This window comes from Diospyros lotus, chromosome 1 (genome assembly GCF_014633365.1).
Source record: "Diospyros lotus cultivar Yz01 chromosome 1, ASM1463336v1, whole genome shotgun sequence".
Lineage (NCBI taxonomy): Eukaryota > Viridiplantae > Streptophyta > Magnoliopsida > Ericales > Ebenaceae > Diospyros > Diospyros lotus.
The window spans coordinates 18,720,506-18,743,897 of NC_068338.1; the positions used below are offsets into that span (position 1 = coordinate 18,720,506).

The following is a 23,392-nucleotide window of genomic DNA, read 5'->3' on the forward strand; positions in this document are numbered from 1 at the left end:
AAACTTAGATCTATATAGTGTTTTATTAAACATCAAAGGGATGATAAACACCGTAACACATGATTCATACCATGTGTGCTTGTTGTGACCAAAAAGGTAGTAGGCGAATGGATCTCTACTTTTCCACTATGTAAGACTTTTTGAGGATAAGACTAACCTCATATTGGTACCCTTATACTTTTCACTATTATTTGAAATTTATGCTTAGTATTTCGCTATCTTAGCATGTTACCTATGGTTATGGATGATTCAATATATGGAACATGGCTGGAAAAGCAACTATGCATGAATTACAAATTTCGAGTGGAAAAGAAAGACTTTGTTTGGTGTGTTCATTGGCTAGCCAATCTTGTTGCTTAAGAGAAGTAGACTCGATTATGAATACAAAATTGAAATATTGTAACATGCTCTTAGAGGGATTAGAGATGTTGTAGTGATGTTAAAAGGGACAAGTCTAAGGCACTACGAGTTCAAATAATTAATTAATTTTTATTATTTTACTTAGGGTTGAAGCTGCTATATTATTCCTAAGAGATGATAGTGAAGCTCCCATGTGCAGGGTTGCTCGCTAGGTCACATAATCTGTTTATTATTAGTATAAAAATGTTGTTTGTTTTTTTAAATACAGAGAATCTTGCAGTGAGGTTTAGCCCATCATGTGCGAGTGGGAGATATTGGTATTTGACTTGGGTTTGGTGCCCATGACAAGTTGACCCGAACTCGATCTGTCAGCAGCACCATAAATATATATATAATAGATGAGATGCAACTGTTGGAAAATGGGTGAATTGAGTAGTTGTAACCATTGAGAACGGTTGCACCATTTTGAATGATAAGGTGCGACAGATCGGCAACTATAAATATGACCATGCAAAGAGATGAGAGGGTGCACACAAAAAAGCTCTCCCATCGAAAGATTCATTCTCTGCACATTGAAACAAGGAGTCACGAAGAGAGTTGCTGACAACAAAATCAGACGAAGCCCTTAATTAAGTCCTTTTTCAAATTCCTTGAAGACCAAGACTGTTTCCTAGAGCATAATGGCTTGAAGAAGAAGAAGAAGAAGAAGCAGGCAGCCCAAGTACAAGCAGAAGAAAGCTTTATTATGCACCTCGTGATGCAGAAGAATCAAATTCCAAGACAGTTCACGTAGTGAATATGAGAGAACAAAAACAAAAACCTAACCTAAACAATTACACAAAAAACAAATGAAACTAGATTTCAGTTCTAGAACAACAAAAACCGATTCTGTTAGCACTACAGTTAGCAATTCTAATGAATCTACCTTGTTGCAGCCTGTTCAAGTGACAGAGAAGAAAGATGGTCGAAAACTGTCTTCATGTCAGGCCTCTCGGATGCTGGGAGTACACATCTAAGTGCCACCCAAAGAAGATTATCGAGATCTCTGCACTGATGTTCCACATTATGCGTACCCAAAATCAGTTTGTCAAAGCACTCGATTGTTCGGTTTTCTGCAGCCAACAATCTCACCCATTCCGTCAGTTCAACCACCCGAGTGTACCCAGAAACGATCTCTGCAGAGCTTCTCCCGGTTAGGAGTTCCAACAGGATTACACCAAAAGCATATACATCACTCTTCAGTGATGGGCATGGTTTGCTTGTGCTTGAAAACTCAGGTGGTCTGTAACCTAGAGCACCCGCATTTAGAACCTGCTCGGCTGTGCCAGCCGGTGTCATTAGCCGGTGGAGACTGTAGTCAGTTAGTAGTGCATTCGGTCCAGGAGTTTCTATTAAGATGTTTGTGGACTTGAGATTTCCATGAGGTATTGCTCTCTCGTTGTGGAGGTAGTTCAGACAACCAGCCACATCAACAGCAACCTTGAGCCGCTCATCAAGAGATAAGGGCATGAGCTTTCTCGGGTCTGTATTTGCAGAAGAAACAGGATGTAAAACCAAAATCAAGTCACAGATTGGATGGAGGCAGAGCAAATCCAAAATCAAGTCACAGATTGGCTCTCTAATAGAAACATTACATGACAAGTTTTTTTGGACCAAAACAAAAAGATTGTTGAATAACTTCATTCCATTCGAACAACAATAAAGATAATCAAATTTAGAACGTACTGAGAAAAAGGGAAAGTTAACTGCTGCATCGAAGAACCTAAGAAATTCCCAAATAAAATAGCAGAAAAATTGAATCACAAAGTTACGAATTTGAGACAATGGAAATAACAAGAAGATTTTAGTTCGGTGTCATATAACCAAGTTATTAGATACGTGAAAAAGAACAAATTGGGTCCACACACACACACACCCATGTTCTGCAACTCAATGCCTCACATCAGCTAAATGCAAATGTAATGCCGCACAGAAAACCTTAGCGTTGCTACCAAGGCTGCCCCCCTAATCGATCAATTTTACACCAAACTTTCTTAAACATGAAAGAAAAATATCTACGTTGCTTACTACAATTATATCAAGTACACAAGCTTACCATGAAGATAGAAGGCCAAACTTGGTGCATTTATATAATTTGATAGTATCAGCTTCTCATGCTCCTTTGGACCCCAGTAATAACCTTGCAGAGAAACTAAATTTGGATGTTTGATGCTCCCAAGCTTCTTGGCTTCTCTAGCAAATTCCTTCTTCCCTTTTGCTATCCCCTCTTTCAACCATTTCACAACCAATACATAACCAGAGTCGAGAACAGCTTTATACAGCGTACCATGACAACTCCTACCAAAAACCTCTGCAGGAGCACATGAAAGTTCTTCGGCGGTGAACACCAATGAATCATCAAACAGATGTAGATCCCCAGCCAACTTATCTGGAGAACAAACATTGAATCCAGGTGTGTCAATTAGATCTTGGTTTAAAGAAGGTGACACGTTGGTAGATGACACAAGTGACGTGGGAGAAAATAGTCCTTCATTTTTCCCCATTGATTGTGGTTGACCAAGATCTTTGGGCCTCTGAATGACTGACAAAGGGCCCCTTCGCTCATGTGCTGAACCCAATTCTGATGAAGACATATGAGAATGAGGGAAATTAAATGAAGTTGATGGGTCCACATTTTTATGAAGTGATGATGGATGAGCAGGGGAACAAATTTCTTGCAGGGTGCCTTTGCTTTCACCATCTCTTTTGAAATTATTCTTCCTATTTTCTTGCTGGTAGGTTCTGTAATAGATCATTATGGCCACTAGCACCACAGTAGAAGCGCCACCTACCAAACCAGCAATAAGTGCAGCCTTGATAACTGACTTCTTATGAGACCTATGCCCTCTCATTGTTATACTTGGAACACGTGTTGGTGAAGATGGTGCATAAGGGAAAATTAGTTGGGAATTTCCAGGGTGAAATGATGAATCAGGAAATCTATGCAAGTTTTCGGGTAAAACACCAGAAAGATTATTACGAGACACATCGAATATTTTCAGATTGTCAGGAAGGTCACTGGGGATGCCACCATCAAAATCGTTATTAGACAAGTTGAGATAAGACATGCTATCAAACTCCCGGATTTCTGGGGGCAAATGACCAGTTAATGAGTTATAAGATAGATCAAGATACACTAGACTTAGATTTTGGACAGAATCTCCAAGAGATGTATTTGGGAATGGCTGAAGAGGAATAGGTCCGGTTAAGTTGTTATAAGAGAGGTTAAGAGAAGTTAATCTTGTAGAGTTGAACAAGCTGGGAAGGAGGAAACCACTAAGCCGGTTCAGGCTAAAATCAATCACTTTTAGTTCTGAGTATGTACCTAGCACAGGGGAGAGAACACCTTCCAATGAGTTATTGGATATCTTGAATGAAGTCAGCCTGAGAAACTGAGAAGTTTGATTAGGGAAGGTTCCTGTCAATGAATTTGAACTTAAATCAATAATTTCCACATAATTCCCCCAACTTTGAATTCTGGATAAGTTCCCAGAAAGCAAATTGTTACTCAGATCAACAACTGCACAGTGTCCTACCCTTACAGGCAACAGACCTGATATCTTATTGAAGGACAAATTAACATTCTCTAGAGTGGCAGAGGTTATACTTGCAACTGGACCTGTCACGGATTAAAAATTGTCAATAAAGATACCATCTACAACAAATGAAAAAAAAAAAAGACCATCACTTACAAACTGAATATGACGGTTCTCAAACAAATATTAAATATTACAAATGTATTTGAGAATCAACAGAAATAATATGACACTGCCTGATATATTCTGACCCTGATGGCACAAGACCATAGTTACCATGAAACTTAATATGAATGGGGAAACACGTTTGGAAAAGGTACAAAACTTGAAGAAAATTTCTTGAGAAATGTCATAGAATTTGGGGAATACATCCTGAAAACATTTTCATTTAGGCTCCACTCGTTTTGACATAAAATATTTTCCGGTAAATATTCTATCTATTTTCTGGTGTTTGGATAAGAAAAAAAAGTAAAATATTATTTTAATAAAAACATTTTACATCAGAATTTAGAAAATGACTTGCCTACAAAATTTCCATAAATCATTTTTGGTTTTGTACCAAAGACTATGGGCATTGCATGGCTATCAAAATTGTTCTGGTCATTTCATAGGACTCATTCCCAAATGCTATAAACCTGCAGATTCCTTTGAACATTATATTCTAATTCAACTTAAAAGAAAAAAAAATTAAAATATAAGAACAATGATATAGGAACAAAATATGTGTTCCTACTAAGATATGTGATTTAATTTTATAAAATGCGTACAGAGTGTAGAATTTGTACGAACTAGATTTCATCTATCCAAAATATTAACTTTTCTAAGTTCTTATGACTTTTGAATTGAATATGTTCTCATGACTTTCTTATAGTCCATTTCTCTTCACTAAAAAAGATGTTGCCGAAGTATGAAAACAAAATCAAAGATAAAAACTCATAGCTGATTTTTGGAAAATATTTTGTTTACTCCAAACAATGAAATAATGTTTTTTGAACATTATCACATGCAAACCAACAGCAGAAAGTAAAAGAACTATATTTTTTTTTGTAAAATCTTTTCACATGGAAATTATTTTTTAGCATAAAATATTTTACATTGAAACAAAGGGAGCCTTAGTGTCTAGAAGTTTTTATTTGGTAGTGTAAATTTTTTTATAAGATTCCTACTAAGATTCTATTTGATTCTTATTATTGTTGTTTCTTCCTGATTTCCTTATGTTCTTGGAGAGTTTCCTGCTTCAATTTTCCGTATCGACACTTGTTTTCACTTCCTATTTTGGCAACTATGCACAAGATAAGTACTAGCAAAACTGCAAGAATTACATCAAGCAATTAGTCTGGGAGCTGCTTCCACATTCAGTAATAAGATAAGTGGCAAACCAAGATTTTTGTACTAGTTTTCAAGTCAAGGCCAAACAAGTCATTCTTTTATTAAGATATTACTGTTCCCAAGCTCGCAGAAAAGGATTTCAATGTATTGTTGGCTAAATACTAACACTTGATTCCACATAAGTTAGCATAAAATTTGAGCTTTAATCTACTGGTTTTCCTATTCATGAAATGGTAAGAAACAGAGATACAGCAAAGTAATTGCAATGCAAAAGTCAGACAAAGATAACCTAGAGAAAAAGAGTAGAGTAGCCTAGGAATTCAACTTCTCTCAGCCCATGGCATTATGGAAAATGTTAATGAGCTTTGGTTAGATTGGTTAGATGTAGCATGGTGAGGAACATCCAGATGACAGAAAGTAAGTCATTCAATTTACAATCTGTGAGCATAATTTGGAATAGCACTTCATAAAGCATCATTGACTAGTTTGGTTGAGAAATCACATCCCCTGCCAAAAATTTGGACAGTATGCCAAACAAAGAAATAATTTTCCTGCATCAGATCCAGTGACATGTTAAAAACAATGAATACACGGTTGCACTTTTTCTTGTCAACTTCATGAGCTAGGGTGCAGGACACTCTTTAGGGATAAAAATCAAAACTTGGTCACAGGAGTCAAGACCTTACGGTTGACTTCACTATATTGCATTATTCTGAACCTGATTAACATCAATTAGGGAAAAAAAGGGGGAAAAAGAAAAAGAGGCAAAGACAATTCCAAATACACCGTAATTCATCTGACAATAGAACCATTGATAGATTCAAAATTAGACAGCATTCATGATTGCTGAGTAGCAAGAATCCAACCAAAAAATAAATAAATAAAATGAATAAATATTGCTTCTTTGATCTATTAGTTTGTGGACTGTGTATTGACATATCCAGCTACCAATAGCCCCTTAAGCAATATCATATTTCACAGTTCTTGGCACATCCATTGCTAAGATCTAATTATAGACTTCGTTCAGGCATATTGGCCCTTGAAGTTCGGTATCAACCTTATAAGCTGCATAGGTATCAGAGCCTAACTTCAATCCATTCCTCAAAATCAAATCCACTACTAGTCAACAACTTTCAGCTTGGCCTACACCATCAGTTCACCACATCAAACACAAATTTTGGAAGTATTTGCTTGAAGATGTTGTGCATCCATTCTCATTAATTGTTTAACAATCACATAACCTTCCTCAGAACAACAGACAAACAAAATCATCATGAGTTCTAGCAGCTAGCTTACCAATCATCTCTATCAATGACCGTATCCTTTGTAAGGCTATTGCATCCCATGTCATGTCTAAGAATTTCCCATTTATTAAAGTTCTATGAAAGGAAATAATGTTCATGGGCAAGTCAGCAGAGACCAATTTGCCATTATAGACTTTGGTGTGGTAAAGACAAGCTACCTCACCTTTCAAAACTTAGAAGCAGTTTGACAACTGATAAAAAGATTGAGCTGATTTAATTTCTGTTCATCCCCCAATCTTTAGTTTTTTATTCTAGTGTCTGTGAGTTAGAAGTGTAGGGCATGGAAACAACGGTTAAGCCATAATACAGAAATACAAAATTAAAAATTAGGCCTCTGCTGGGTCTTCTGCATCCTACAGTGATGAGACCTACAGCTAGAGATAAGCATTTCTGGTGATCAGAAGGGGAAAATCAAGGGGAGAACCAAACTTGTCCACTATTATAATTCATGATTGAAACAAATACAATTATATTTAGAAAGAAAAAATAACGTAAAACCAAAGAAGCACTTTGTAGTATTCTGTATAATTCAGAGAACTGGGGAACATGTATTTTTCATATTTGGGAGATTCAAAGAGCATTCAAGAAGAATTGAACCATGCAGGACAGACTGGATTATTTTGTTTTTGAATATTACAAAAATTCAAGAGCTTTTCAAAAGTTAACAGAACTAAGTTACTAAGTCTCTTCTATTATATTGTGGCTAAGTGTTCCATTCTAATGGAGGCCAATTTGGGCAATTTAAGCACTTGTAGTATGTATAAAGCACTCCTGATATTGCTGCCAATATTGAATGGTGGCCCTTCCAGAGATATAGTACTAAACCTTTCTCTCCATCTTATAGTAGTCACTAGATATCCATGGATGAAAAAAGGAGATAACTATGTAAGAATTGCAGCCAGAAAGAATCTGATATGCCCTACCTGGTTTTTTTCTAACATTGATTAACCCCTACAAATTATGTGAATGGTCAACACACTTAATGTTTTTGGTTATCTAGCATAGTTCAATATATTTTTAAGGTTTTTGGTTGCACTGTAAAAATGAGTTTACTTTAGTACACTATATCTTGGGTAACGTTCTTCACATGAAACTCACAGGTATCATTAATACCAGCTTATAATAAAACAGTCAAGTGTTTTCCTATACTGATCTACATTGTTTTTCTGGTCTGTCAAGAAATCAGCAACGGACTTTCCTGAACTTAAATAAATTTGTTTTAAGTTAACAGGAACAACTACACCAAGTTCTGAAAGGTGATGTTTTCGTTATACAGATGGCCACAAAAACATTGATGGTAACAGTTACGTGCTAAGGACACCATTTGTGAAGATGGTTGGAAGTTTAAGCAGTTGGAAGTTCAATTACACTTTAGTCATCATTTTAGATAGATAAAGGACATTATGAATGGACAAATGACAATTAAGAATAATATTTTTCTTGTGGAACACGTGGAATCATATCTTATCTTGTTTCTAGATAGTATAAAGGATAAAGAAAGCTGTTTTATATAGGACAACAGGATGCTTCTTTTTTAATTAACTTTTGGAGGAGAAGAATGCCTTTTTCAGTTTATAGAATATGTGAGTCTATGACCCTTGATTACAATATGGTATGACTTAGACATGGGATTGTGAAAAGAAATAATTTTTTTAATTAGAATTGCAACATCATAAATTGAACTGCCAACATGATTAAAATTGAGACTATCATCAGGCAAGAAAAATATTGTATCTGATATTTAGCAGCATGCACAAGATTTGGTATGTTACAATGAAGATAGAACCCTTCTGGACATTCATCACATTAGTAGACAAAAATATCCAAACATGGAAAGCAATGAGAAACTTCACCTACTATTAAAGATGTTTGTAGCATAAATTCATTAGAATACTTTTGAAATTTTTGGCTGCAATGGAAATGAACATATTGTAACAGAAGCCAAGGTGTCAGAATGAGGTACCTTCAAGTTGGTTAAAGCTGAGATCCAACTCTGACAACACCGTCGAACTCTCTTGCAAAAGAGCCTTTGGCAAGGACCCTGACAACTGGTTGCTTCCCAGCCGCAGAATCTGGAGAGATACTATGAAATTGAAGGAAGGAACTGTACCCACAAATTGATTATAACTTCCATCAAACACCTCTAAACTGTCAAAATATGGCATTCCATCATGTGGAAAAAGCTCTCCTGTCAAATTGTTGTGGCTAATATTTAAGTACTGAATAGAAGAAACCAAGCTAGAACTTCCAAGGCCAAGGTCCAGAGATCCAATGAACTTGTTGCTGCTGAGGTCAACATGCACCACACCACCCAATTGGGACAGAAGATCCATAATATCACCCGTAAATCTATTAGACCGCAAATCAAGATACTTCAATTGCTTAACTTTTCCAAACCCAGATGGGACTGTACCTTCAAAATTGTTAGAGGAAAGATTCAGAAGCACCAAATTCTTTGAATTAGTCAAACCAGGGGGTAATGGCCCATTAAACAAATTGCATGAAGCATCCAAATATTCCAATGACTCAATTGCAACTTGCTCAGGGATACTACCTGTCAAATGGTTGTTTGCAATCGATATATTGCTAAGCATTTTAAGCCCAGAAATAGCAGGGAAATTAAAATCACCAACCAGACCTAAGTCATTTAGTGCTATGGATGTGACACTGCCCATACTACAGCTAATTCCATACCAACTGTGGGGACAACCATCAGACGCTAAAGATTTTGAATCCCATGAAGCAAGAAGCTTCCCTGAAGGGTCTTTCTGGACGCCCTTCTTTAGCTCCAAAAGCGCATCTACATCTGACTCTCCTTTTGCCAATTCGACCAACAATAGTACTGCCAAACATATGGCCTGCATCCCTCCCCTCCCAAGAACACCTATTGCGCAACTAGAGAGAAATGAATGATAGAAGAATATGGGTGGATTGTATAGAATCGCAAGAAATCAGTAAATAACATGGAAGGAGAACTCCAGGTTCAGGAGATGCAGAGGTAAAGGAATGGGGGTAAATGAGATATGAAAGCAAAGCAATAGAAAGTAACTCCAACTCCAACTACAAACCAGCATGAATCAACAAACAGTTGGAAGCCACGCAAGCTCATTGTAGGAAAGAAATGGAAGAAAAAGCTGGTTGAGCATTTCACAGCATAAGCATTGGAGAGAACAAGAACCCATCATGCAGGCACTAAATAATTCCAACCAATAATGAGAACAACCAAAGATACAAGTCCTCTACAGAATGCCACAAACCTGCTACATCTCCAGCAATGAAAATGGAAAGGATGGGCTTGCTGCCGCATTCAAAGAGAAAATACAAGAATAAAGAGGAAGAGAACAAACCCAGAGATTATTTCCGAATTATAGAAGCCTTGCCATGAATGAACAAGGTAGTGAGGAATTGTACGAAGCTTGGATAAGATTCTGAGAGCGGGCAGAGTGTAATGAAGGTAATTATGGTGGGGCTGAAGAAGAAGAAGAAGAAGAAGAAGAAGAAGAGGGGAAATAGAGAGTAATGGAAGCCGAGCGAGTAGTAGTAGTAGATCGATCGAATGGAAGAGCAGTGGGCGGTAGGTGGTGGGCAGTAAGTGCTGGGTAGGGCGTTAAATAATCCGTCTTTCCATTTGAAGACGGAGTTATTACACATTACGTGTGAAACTCTCTGAGAGAAAATGCAAACAAAAACACAGAAAAGAAGATGCAGACAAAAAAAGACTAGTTAGAGAGCGGAGTGGGTGAAGGGGGCCTGGACCTGACTCGTCCATCGTTGGGGGATCCAATGCAAATGCGTCCATTGGCTTCGCTTCACAAGCCTCCAACCCTTCCTGCTTGCCATTTGTTTACTCTCGCTCTCTCTCTCTATCTCACTGTCACTTCCATGGGTTCGAAGAAGGACGGAGGCCACGTGGTGACCATTTATTTAGGACAAATGCCCTTGCCATCCATGACGGTTGGCTCGAAAGAGACTTGACCTAGGGGAAACCTCTATTAGGATCACTAGGTTTTTGTCACATGCTTAATTTTGATAAAAGAGATAAATTATAAATATAAAATTTTATCTCATTATATAAAATAAGAATCGAACTCATGACTCATCAATACAAAATTAACATATTACTTATCCAATTACTCGACTTATACCTTAAGAATAAAGAAAAATCTCTCTTTATTCTATAAATTCTACGTTATGACATAACAATTATTAAAATTTTTACAGTTCTCAATTTACTCGCCCTTATATTCTCTCTCTCTCTGTCTCTTCTTCCATCCTCTTGTGCTTTCGCCCTCTTTGAGCATGGACGACAATGGTAATGATGACAATCCCTCTCTTTCTCCTTCTTTTCCACCTCTTTTCTTTTCCTAGTTTTTTCTTTTTCCCTTTTTTCCTCATGTGACTTTATCAATGCTTGATTCATCTCTAGATGAATCCAACATTATACTTATCAATGCTTGATTTATCTCTAGATGAACCCAACATTATACTCACATATGATTTAATTGGACAACGCCAACTCCTTGTAAGCCCAATGCAAGTAGTTAGCTCATCCTAGATGGGTGTCCAACAATGGCGAAGTCAGGAGCTTAGATCGGCAGCAAAAATTTTAAATCTATATATTAAATTTTTTTGGTATTATTAAATTATCTTTTATTTTTTTGATCCTAAAAGACAAATATTAAAGGACATAATAATTTATATACACAACATCAAACAACCAAGTGCAATTTTAGAAGTTGAGGTTAGAAGTTGGGGAGTTCTGGTCTGGGGTCCAAACTAATCTAGAAAAATTGAGAAATCAAACATTTTCATTTGGCTTTGTTTCTCAAATTAATTGGTTCAATTCCTGATTTATAAAAACCAAGGTATTTCGTTCGATTTTGGTCAGAGGTGATGAAAAATCGACCAAAATTGAAGTATATGAAATGCATGTCTCAGCCATTTTTGCTTTTTGTCTTTCTCGGTAAGTTAATTTCTTTCTAAAAATCCTATATGATTTATGAAATTACTTGCTAGTAGTAGTTTATGTTTATGAAATTTCTTGGTAGTAGCAATCAAGGGAGTTAGTCTATTTTACTACTAGTAGTGCCTCGAAGCTGCCCATATGGATAAACAAGCTGCTCATGAAACCATCACTTGTTTGATTTGTTTTCATGTTTATTTTCTGGACTATTTAGATACGTTAAAGTAAATTTGTCCTTTTCGGTTTTACCATAAGTGGAATCCAAGAAAAATAGAATCAAGATGCTTGGTTTCAATTTAAATTCAAAAGATGAATTGTTGAGTTTGGTTCAGTTTGGTTCGATTCGGGTCATTTCTTCCCTTACTTCCACCCTCATGAGGTCGACGTGGACTGGCCCTTTATAAACACGTTTGATTGCAGAGTGATGAACATTTGGATTAAGGTGTCTGTCAGTTTACTCAAAATCTTGAAGAAAAAAAGGATTCATGAAGTGGCGGGGGATTGAATAGTTTAAAAACTGTCTCTATGAAGGAATTTAGGGGCATTGGTTGGAGGAATTGAAGACTTGATGAGACGAAATGGAAAACAACCCCTAGATGATAAGAAAATAAGTGTAGTTGGATAGTGATGGTTATGAAGTGGAATCAACCCTAAAACATAAATGTTAAGACCAAGGCATGCAATGAAACTTGGAACGTGAATGTTCCCAAGAGAGTTGAACTTATTACTATGGTATCAAATGAAAGTCTTAAGAAGTTATAAGTTTGCACAGTTATATGTCAATTAGAAATGAATTAGAAATTTGGAAGGGTGAGCAAAAGTTCGGTTTACTCGAACTAACAAAATTGAACAGGTGGAACTTGTCGCTTTAGTTCAATTTTTTTCTTGTATCATTTCGATTCAGTTAATTTTTCTTAAAAGTTCGATTTTTGTTTTTCAATTCGATTTTTTAGTTGAAAGAACCGAATTGATTGAATTTTAAAACGATATTATTTTCATATTTATAAAATGACGTCGTTTTCTTCGATTTTGTATTTTCTATCAGTTACTTTGGTTTTCTTTCATTTTTTTTGTGTTTCTTTGGTTTAATTAGTTCGGTTCGATTTATACGATTTGAATTTGATTTTTTCAGTTATTGGTTAGTTTAGTTTTTTAGGTTAGTTAGTCAGTTCGGTTAATTTTTACTCTTTGGTTTGGTTTAATCAGTTAGTGAATTTTAGTTGATTCGATAACTAAATCGACTGTTTGTACAACCCTAGAAACATGCCAAGGTGGTGGATAACTAGCAATGATAATAGGTGGCTTCCTATTATGACACCAAATTGATTGCCATGTAATGGCAGTGAAGGGGCTTGTTGTGACACCCGTAACTTAAAAGCATGCTTAATAATAAGATTATTCATATGAACTTTAAGGTTTAGCATAGAAAAATTTGAGAAACAAGACTTTTATAAAATTTCAAACATAATAAAATTTAAGGTATGTTTCGTGTAAATATAAAGTTTGACACGAAAAATATAGTTTCAACAGAAGAAAGAAAGACTTTGCTAATATGTTTTGTAGCAATAGCATCCATATAGAGAAATCCAAAACTTAAAACGAGACTCGGCAATTTCATGATCTTATACAAGCTTTAAGACATATGATATAGCAATAGTGTATATATAACACAAAAGTTCAATACTGAAAATCTTTCTTTTGACAAAAGAGAGAAGACAAGATTTCAATTCTTGAAAATTCTTTTTAACGAGTCACCACGCTCAATGTCCACGTCCCGATCTCCTCATTCATGATCACCTTGGAGGGGAAACATAAGGGGTGAGATTACGCAAATCTCAGTAGGTACAAGAGAACTATCATGCGTATTTAAACATGTCATGACATGAACTTGAAATATGAATATATAACATAAGGGGACACGATAGGTTCTACCAACTTGCAAGGGTAAGAACCTCCGTGCGTAGCATTACTAAACCCCGGTCCCAACTTGCTTGAGAACATGAAACTTGCTTGAAACATAACATGGGGGACCACATAAACATGATTCATAAGCGTGCTTAAATATCGTAGATAGTTCATAGTGTACTTACCTTAACTTGGTTGGATGAGATCTGAATGTTTAAGACTTCACATCTTACCGAATTTACTTTTTTGCAGAAAATACGTATTTTCGTGAACTAAAACTAAAATAATTTTATATAGGATTGTAAAAAATTAAATAAGGGGTTGATATGTGAAATTTCATGAGAAAAGGGGATGTCACATGCTCTAACGCGTCTATGAAAGGTGTCTCACGTGGAACCTCTTCCCGGGGTGTGAACTGCACGCACTATTCTTAATTTTCGCAACAGTTTTGCACTCTTTTGGTTTTTCAGTCATGTCTCTCTCATTTTTAACTCCGATTTGATCGTTATTTTTTTTACATGCTCCTCTTTTATCCCTCTACAAGAATATTAAAAAAAAAAATGGACTATATATGTACAAGTAAAAGGCAGAGTACAGTTCATTGTTTGGTGTCATCAAATGGGAACAGGAAAGAGTCAGGGAAGTCTCCTGAGATGTGATGCCATACGCGGCCTTCTCAAAATCTCGGAAACAACGAGGCTACGTAGAAATATTAATTTTTTTTATAGTATTATTATTATTATTATATATGCAGTGCAGAGGAAGGCGATGGGCGATCTGTAATTTAAAGAGGATGCTACCAAATTTATTAATTTATTTATTTACCAGCTGAGCTGTTAGATGTCACAATTTAAATACATTTAGCCCCCTCTTAATTGTTATAATAAACCGGACGTTGCTGCTGTAATTAATACATAATTTTACGCTGGAATTCCATCAACTTAAGAAGAAAAGAAACAGTCCGCAGGAGTACACGAGTGACTGAGTCTGTGGTTAACCCTACCGAACTCACATATAATGAAAAGTATATATGCCTTTAGTCGAAGGTTGCACTATCACTAACGACTGTTTCCTTGTATAATTAATTTGGGGTGTTCTAGATGTCACCTTTTGTGAAGGACGAAAATAGCTCAGGGCGTTTCTAAATCATTTCCCATTTCAAAAAACAACAAAGATGTCTTGAAATGGTTTTTGGACTATTTTTGCAAATAACAAAACGTTTCGAGACCATTTCGTAATTTATAAAAAATTGTGAGAAACGCGATTGCAGTGAAGCAATCGCATGAAGCGGGAAAGACAAATGTAATATCCCCCATCGAGTGATAAGAAGGACTGGATTAACTTATCTTGAAAAGGTCAGCGACGAAAGTAGTGGACACCCGAGTTGGCGACAATAGAGATGCTGCTCCAAACCTTCAGACTTCAACGAATAAGTTGCAATTGTTTTGCAAATTTGTAATCTAGGATGTATAACTTATGATACTAGTTATATCATATAAATTACAAACTAATTTCACATATATCTTTATTTATTTTTTTTACTTATATTTTTTATTATTTTCATGTATATCCTTATATTTTTTAAATTTACAGGTTATCTCATATTTTTATTTTTTATTTTTTTTAAAAAAAAATCATTTCTCTATTTTCATTTCATATTAAAAATGTTTTCAGTTTCATTTCTTGCCAAGTAACTCACTTTTGAATACTAAATGTGCCAAAATTAATATATGGAGTATATGATAACTTTGAAAAGATCAAGAATCAATTACTCATTTGATATTAAAGGCCATCAACCCAAAAACCTCTCAAGACATTCAAAGCTACCCACAAAACGGAGGGAGCGTATAAGCCGCCGCAGGGAAGAAGAGGGCAGTAAGTAAGGCTGAGCGGCTGAGCCGGCGAGGTTGGTCCAGGGTTTAGGACAAGCAGCTAAGTTGTAAAGCCGGCACGTGCATGGCTAGGGTTAACTATCGCTTGATTTTTATTTTATTTCTGAAAAGTTGGATGGTTTGAAGGCTTTTCTTGGGTGCAAAAAGTGAATTTGCTCGAGGTGAATTTCCTTGCAGCTCCTCACATAATGTTTCATATACGTGGGAGGGATTAATCACGATACACGATAACGTATTAAGTAGAAAACACAGTATATGGTGCCCACAAGAAGTCACCCCCACATGAGGATAAAATTTTCATACTGCTGCTGCCATGACTCAAACCTGCATCTTTGAGTGTAATCTGTTACTTGAGAACCAACCGTGTCTTTTCTTATTTGATAAAAACTGTTTTAATAGTAAAAACTGAGAAAATAATATATTTTAGTCAAAATGTAAAATGCAAACTCAAGTTCTTCAGATCTCCAATTGGTGCTTCAATTTTGAATAATATTAAAAAAAAATATAAAATGAAGGTAAAAGACAATATTCTCAATTAAGTCTCAATAAAAAAATATGTTCACAGACCATAAGAAGTTTTCATTAATCACAAAATAAGATTTTTAGACTTCACCCACAAACTATAAGATTTCAAAGTTGTTAGAGATAATTAAAAGATCAAATTAAATTAGTTAAATTTATCATAATTAGATTCATTGGATTTATCTCTTTATTTTGAATTCTATGTCTTTTTGGGTAAAAATTTTAAAGACTTTTCGGGTTTTGTCATTTTAAAATTAATATTTCTTTTAAATATTATAAAAATTAATTAGCAACGTGAAAGATTTTAGATTGAAGTGTAGTTTAGCCCTAGAGCTAAATTGGCTATTATATTTTGGAAATGACTTAATAAATGTTGTACTCTAAGAACTAGTGTTAAATTAATCATTCTACTTTAAAAGGATATAAATCACAAGTGTGTGAGGTTCTTTGAATTAGAATTTGTGATTGCATGAGATTATTTTGATTAGAGATAGAGTTGACGCTGTTAATAGAATTAAAACTTCGTTGAATGATATTAAAAAATATTTATTATAATAACTAATGTAACTTTAGATCTAATGATCAAGTTTGCCTCAATCTTGAAAGTAAAATATCTTGTTTGACCCTTCTAAAATTACAATACCCAAAACCAAACAGTCAATTAACCCTGAAACCAAAATCTAATAAGTTATTTGAGACTTTACCTTAAATTCTATAATCTATTGAACTATAGTTTTCAAACCACCAAACAGGCAATTGCTAAATCGATTTTTAGTAAACTTTGATCATCATTCAATAGTTGTTGTGTTGCCGGAGTGACATATAAACTAATAGTTCTAGAAACAATATGATTTAACCATTATTTTGGGTCCTTTTTCTTTATATAAATAGCATTATTTTAAGTTGTTAGGATAGAGTAAAATGATTGTTTTACTCTTTTGGTCATTTTTTTTAGAGTGTATGGACCAAAAATAATGTGTAAAAATGTCATGTGCAAAAAGGCATTGTTTTGAGATTACTGAATAGTGCCCAAAGACTATAAAATCTAGTAATGCTGTGATATGCTTTTGTGGCACATCACTGCTTCTCGTAAGGGTCTAGATGTTGTAAAATCTCGTAGCAATGTTTGTCTTGTTGTTAAGATTCAATAATAAATTTATAATTATAAGAGTGTACCTGCCTTGAATTTCTAATTTTTGGAAGACTTATAAAACAAAACACAATTAATGATGTGTGTTATTTCCCTCACGACCCCTTTGACGATTAAGTTAGTTTTATTGAGAGAATATACAAAAATAGTAAAAGTATAGTTTGAGTAAAGTTCTAATTATACCTCGAGATGATATGAGATATCTATCTATATTTATATAGAGACTAAAATTGATAGTTGAAAGAGTATTCACGTCTTTCAAGATCATCTATTCTAGATTCTCAATCAAAGATATTAAATATAGGTTTGATGTATTCTTGTTGGTTTATGATTTGGAAGATCCTTGGGAGACCATGTCTTTGGGACCCAAGAAAGGTTCTCTGAAGGGTCTCCTTGGAATATCGAGGAGGAATCTTTGGGAAGTGTCTCTCGGGGACTTTCGAGAGAATCCTTGTGAGTGTCTCTTGGATCCACTTAGAAGAGGTCCCTAAAAGATCTCTCGAGGTCACTTAGGAAAAGTCCTTGGAGGGTTTATCAGTGGTCCTTTCAGGGTTCTTTCTCTTGAGTTTGGGCCCATTTTCTTAAACATAATAGTTTGCTTGCGCAATTAATAAGGTACATAAAATATAGCATTTCGTTACTTATTTTTATTTTTAAAAGATTTTGTTTTCAAACATTTTCAAAACATGTTTTTAGTTTCGTTTTCATTTTCTTTGCTAGTCTGCACCTTCATTGCCCCTGACCTAATGCCATTAGAAAGTTTTGTCAAATACTAGTTCATCACTGCCATTGATTGGAGTTGCCACTTGCTAACAACTTTAGAATCGTCACAATGAGACTCTTAGATCTCATAATGGAAAACAAGAATCCCAAATCCACAACAAGGAGTATTGGTATTTTGTTCGAGTCGGGCTCCCATGACTGGTTGACCTAAACCTAATTAAATTCGTTAGTTGTATCATTATATATTTATATATATATATATATATATAATAGATGAGATGCAATTGTTGGAAATTGGTGCACATCTTTGAGTAATTGCAACTATTGATAATGGTCGCACCATTTTGAATGATAAGGTACAACTATTGGGTAATTATAAATATGACCATGCAAAGAGATGAGAGGGCACACACAAAAATGCTCTCCCATCGAAAGGTTCACATTCTCCAGATTGAAACAATACTTCTTTGCATGGTCATATTTTAAGCTAGGAGTTTATTATTTCATCTTTATGAAATGCATTATTTTAGTGTTGATTATTTAATTTTTGTGATAAATAATTCTGGACAATTATGAATTGTGTTACTTCATTATACAGGCATTCTAAGATTGGTAGAATTCAAAAAGAATTCTCATCTAGAATTTAAATTGGCGCAATTTTAATTAAGTTAGAGACAATTTTACCATTTTAAATATAGGTGTTGATTGAGAATCTAGTGAATTTTTTAATCTATTTCATATGGAGAATTTTCGATAATGTAATTTTAAATTGCAACTAGTGATCTATATAATGAACATGAATTGATGTTGCATTTAATGTGTCTTTGTAGTTTGTGACTAACAATGGCTTCTAAGAACATCATAGCTAACCTGAATAAGGGTGAGATCTCACTTAATGGAGACAACTATAACATATGGCATCTAAAAATGCACTATGTTCTTGAGGAGTATGTTCTTGAGGAGTAAGAGACTGGTCAAGGACATAAGAAGGGAAACAAATATCATAAGCACAAAAGAGAAAGCGCGGTGGTAAAAGGGATAAAACCAAAGAGACCTACTACAATTGTGGTATCTAGGTCATTATACTCATGAATGCACTGAGTTTAAGAATGTAATATCTTATCTCACATCTTTTAATAGAAACTATATTTTTTAAATTTTTGTGTCTATAGTACTATATTGCTCACTAAATCTCATCCTATGTGGACTATAAACTCAAAAGTCACGGACCACGTGGCTAGAGATAGAAATGAACTTGTGGAGTTTCATCAAATCCCAAGTGGAATAAAGTGGATCTATGTAGGCAATAATGCTTGAGCATAAGTAAAAGGAATTGGCACCTACAAATTGGATTTGTAAGAAGACCGGATCCTATACCTACATGACGTTCTTTATGTAACACTTCGCTTTTCCAAGCTTGGCATTAATTCGGGATTTTCAAAAAAAAAAAAAAAAAAATTCCACATACACTTATTCTATTTCCCAATAATCCTATTTTGCCTGCTCAGCCTATCAAACTCCATAAGAAATAAGTTAAGACACGTATGGGGAAGCAAGATTGAAACCTGATATGGTACAAAATCTTCAATGCTCTATTCATATCATAAAACATCGTACCAGTATTCAACATGACATCTTCAATATAAAATACATGGAGACTAATGTCTCAGCAATAACAACTGAACAACTGAATACCTCTAAGAAAACTAAAGATATGACATAAATCGTCAAGAAATAGCAGCTACATCTCGATAACCTCTTTTCCTTTAACACCGCTGCTTCTACTTGGAACGTTTGAATATTCCAGAGACATAGTCCAAATTAGATGCTGAATCATCTAGGTGAGAGTTCAAAAATATTTTCATGAATATATGCAAAATCATGAATAAACTGACATATCCCGACATATTCCAGCCCAAGATAATCTCATACAACGTTTAATTCATATAACAGGAAAAGAGTAATCTCTCTAAAGGCAACATAACCCCATTGACACATTGGCATAACACAATCCTGGCTTAAGAGGGGCAACATCAACGCATCTCCCCGACACCTCGGGAACAATCGTTACCATTCCTGTCACAAGAGGATCAACATCAACGTAAGAACTCGGCACACCACAATTACGTCAAGGATTACGTTCCCACTCAAAAGCAACCTGAAAACACTACCCATTTCCAAACACACATGCCAATGCTATATCCACAACATGTAACAATGCATTACATAAAACGACATTTCAATGTACGCATTTTAATGCACATGTAAATAAACATTTTGGATGAACCATCCATATAAAATTAATCTATCACATGTCAAACCATTTATATGCAACAAAATCAAATATAGGATCGAACCACCCACAATAAACCAAGTTGGAACTAGAAACTCTCACATGCAACAAAATCAGTTTTTCGATAGAACTACTCGCCTTGTATGTAACTCAGAATACCTCGATTCTCGCGCCCAACCTCGATACTCGTGCTAGACTTCTAAATGCTAAATTCTAGACCCCAATGCTCCTTTGTTTAATTCAAAGGAGAAAACAGGTAAAATACTCACACCAACGCCGCCTCACTGGCCTTCACCTTATTGTCCAAATTTACTTTTCTAGTCCTAAGCAAATTCCTCGAGTTTCAAATAAATTTTTAAAATTATTCAAAAACTTTCACTATTTTTCTCCTTTTTTCTTTTTCTTTTTTTTTTTCATTCTCTTCTCCTCCTTTTCTTCTCTTGCCTTTTCTTTTGCCCTTTGCACCCAAATCTATTTATACTTGTCTTAAACTTGGCCCCAAGTATATTATATATATATATATAATATTATATTATGCCTGTCTTCTACTCCAAATATACATTTATTATATTATATATTATATCATGGCAGGGGTGGATCCAGAAATCTATGTAAGGAGAGGCTAAATTTTTTTTTTGAGATATAAAATTACACATCACAAATTTTGGGGTGGGCTAAAATTTTTGTTGACTGAATTATTAGTAAAATTTATTATTTTTTACATTAAAAAATTAATTTTTATATTAAAAAAATATTTTTTTATATTAAAAAATATTTTTTAATATTAAAAAATATTTTTAATTGTGAGCTGCCCTGGGCTGAAGCCCAGGGCAGCTCACGCATATATCCGCCCCTGTATCATGGTATCCCTTGATTCAGGCCATGGTTACCAATATACTATTTATATATAATATATTATATTTATATAATATACTATATTAATATAAAAATTATCCACTAAAAGTTTCATTTAGATATTTCTTTAATTGCTACTATACCCTAAATATTAAATTAATAATTATTGAGATATTTAAAACACAAAATTAATAACTTCAAGTTACTCAATAAGTACATTTTTGTCTCTACACCCTCATAGGACATTTATTTTATTCCGAAATCACTTCAAGGTTAATCCTTACATAAAATCGGAACCCCCTCAGGATTCTGTTGACTTTTTGAAAATCCCTTACAATTATTTGATTTTTCGAGTTGTATCAAAACTGTACAAAAAACTGTTTCCGTTTTAATTTTTTTCAGTGTCATAAATCTCGTCTTGAGACACTCATCCATATCATACCCTTTTCTTTAGACATCTACATTTGGAGGTACTCCATTCCATTGATTTGGTTATTTAAAACTATTAACCTGACCTTTAGGTCTTTGAACCACTCAAGAGTCACTTGTAAAATCTTATTATTTGAATCTTTTCAACCTAAAAATTTCTAAAAACTTTTAAAATTAATTTCTTTTATTTTAGGATATTACACTTTATGCTCCTGACATTCAACGAAATTTGATCTCTTTATTTGATCTATTGAAATTAGGATATGGTCTATATTTTCATGATGAATGTGTTAAGATTTTTTTTTGTACTACTTATTATGGTTGTGGATTTATAATGGATGGTTTTATGGTCTTGAATGATAATTATTGTAATAACAATCGTGGTGTTTGTTTTGCCTTATTCACTAAATCTAGCAATGATGATATGGATGACTTCGTGGCATATAGAATTGGGGCACATCAGGCAAGATAGAATGAATAGACTTGCTCATGATGGTTTGTTAGGGTCAAACACAAAATTTGAGTTGCCCACTTATGAATTTTGCCTACAAGGAAAAATTACTAGAAAACCATTTGGATAGGGCACAAGAGTTGAATTTCCTTTATAACTTGTATACTCAAGACAGTTCTCTCCTTTCGTTGGGGCTTCGATGAATATCCCTTTTGATTTGGTGACTTGCAATCTCAAGTTCCGAAAGCAGAAACCCCACTCCTCAAATTACCCTCTGATTTGCACCAATTTGAAATCATCTCCCTGCGATATACAAGTTCCCAGGCCATTTTGCCTTTACTAATTATTGTATCAAGTTCACAATCACTAATAAACAATGATAATGTATTAAGCATTAATTATCCCATTACCTGAAATTAGTTACATATATTCAGGATATTCATTCTCTCCTTTCGGTCACTAATCTAAGCCTAGCTTTTGTGTTGTAGTGTTGATTTTGTTCTTCTAAAATCTTCAAGATGCCGGCGACAGCAGGTAGGGTTCGTATGCCAGCAAACAATAGGGTGCACAGTAGTGCAGCCCTCCAGACCCACGGTATAATGCAATTGGTTACGACCCATCTGCCCCCAATAAGGTCAAAGGAAGCAACAAGAACTCCCAAGACAAGTCTTCGAACAAGGGAGTGGAAGCCGTGAATGCCTACGCCAGTTTCCAGGGATTGCTGGCACTGGCCCGCAAAACTGGTTCCAATGCTAATGAAGCTCGTGGAGCCTGCAAGAAGTGTGGCCGTGTTGGTCATCTCACCTTTCAGTGCCGGAGCTTTTTGAGTACTGTTAAGGATGATATTAAGGAGAAAGACCCAGATGCATTTGAGGCTGCAGTTTTGTCTGGGTTGGATAAGGTGAAGGGAAACTGTGGCGAGGCAAAAGGTGGTAGAAATGCATTTGGGAGATTGGAAGAGAAGAGTTCTGAGGAGGAGGAGGAGAAGGATAGTGAAAGTTCAGATTCTGACTGTGATTCAGAAATTGAGAGGGCTATTGCTGAGAAAAATGGAAAGAATGTGAGAAGTAAATTGTGGGATTTAAGACAGAAGAAAGAGGACTTTGATGAGTCACCAGATGAGGATGTTCAGCGTCGATATCGGAGGAGGAAAAGTCCAAAGGAAAAGAGGAAGAGGAGTCAAAGAGGTTCTGATGATTTAGTTTCAGAGGATTCAGAGTATTTTACCAGAAGACACAAGCGGAAGGGTAGGAGGGCAGCTTCACCATCTATTTCGGATATTAGCAGCTCAGAGGATTCCTGCATTGGCAGACAAAAAGAGGTACGGAAGAACATCAAGAGACGCCATTGTTAAGAAGATGACTAGTCTTTCTGTGGAAGGTCAATGACATGTCCTTAGTTTCTGGTCATTTTGTTGTGATATGAATTTGAATCTTATGTGCTTTGATCTAACTGTCTTTCATGGAGACTACTTGGTTTTTCTAATTAAGAATTTGGGTAGTTGTTTGTGCAAGGGAATTGCAAAGATTCTCTTAGTAGCCTTATTATCTGTTATCTTCTTTCTTTCCCCCCTTTAAAGGTGAAGTAGTTAATGAGTTAATGGAAAATAATGTCCAGATCTTCATTATGCCATTATGATCT

The 23,392-nt window shown here is 35.1% G+C and overlaps 1 protein-coding gene and 1 pseudogene across 2 annotated transcripts; one reads left to right on the top strand and one right to left on the bottom strand.

Annotated features, from left to right (window-relative positions):
* Positions 1 to 1,082: 1,082 nt before the first annotated feature.
* LOC127786477 (probable inactive receptor kinase At5g10020) lies at positions 1,083 to 10,440 on the bottom strand. Of its 2 annotated transcripts, XM_052313909.1 has the most exons (4): positions 8,532 to 10,440; positions 3,953 to 4,018; positions 2,456 to 3,817; positions 1,083 to 1,883 (listed from the first exon to the last, which is right to left on the bottom strand). In XM_052313909.1, exons 1-4 carry the CDS (start codon positions 9,430 to 9,432, stop codon positions 1,282 to 1,284), a joined length of 2,931 nt encoding a protein of 976 aa, XP_052169869.1. In that variant the 5' UTR covers positions 9,433 to 10,440; the 3' UTR covers positions 1,083 to 1,281. The 2 variants fall into 2 exon arrangements, with proteins under 2 accessions (XP_052169869.1, XP_052169860.1); XM_052313900.1 differs by having other exon boundaries at positions 2,456 to 4,018.
* Positions 10,441 to 22,269: 11,829 nt separating this feature from the next.
* Positions 22,270 to 23,168, top strand: LOC127792389 (CAX-interacting protein 4-like; annotated as a pseudogene).
* The last annotated feature ends 224 nt before the right edge of the window (positions 23,169 to 23,392 follow it).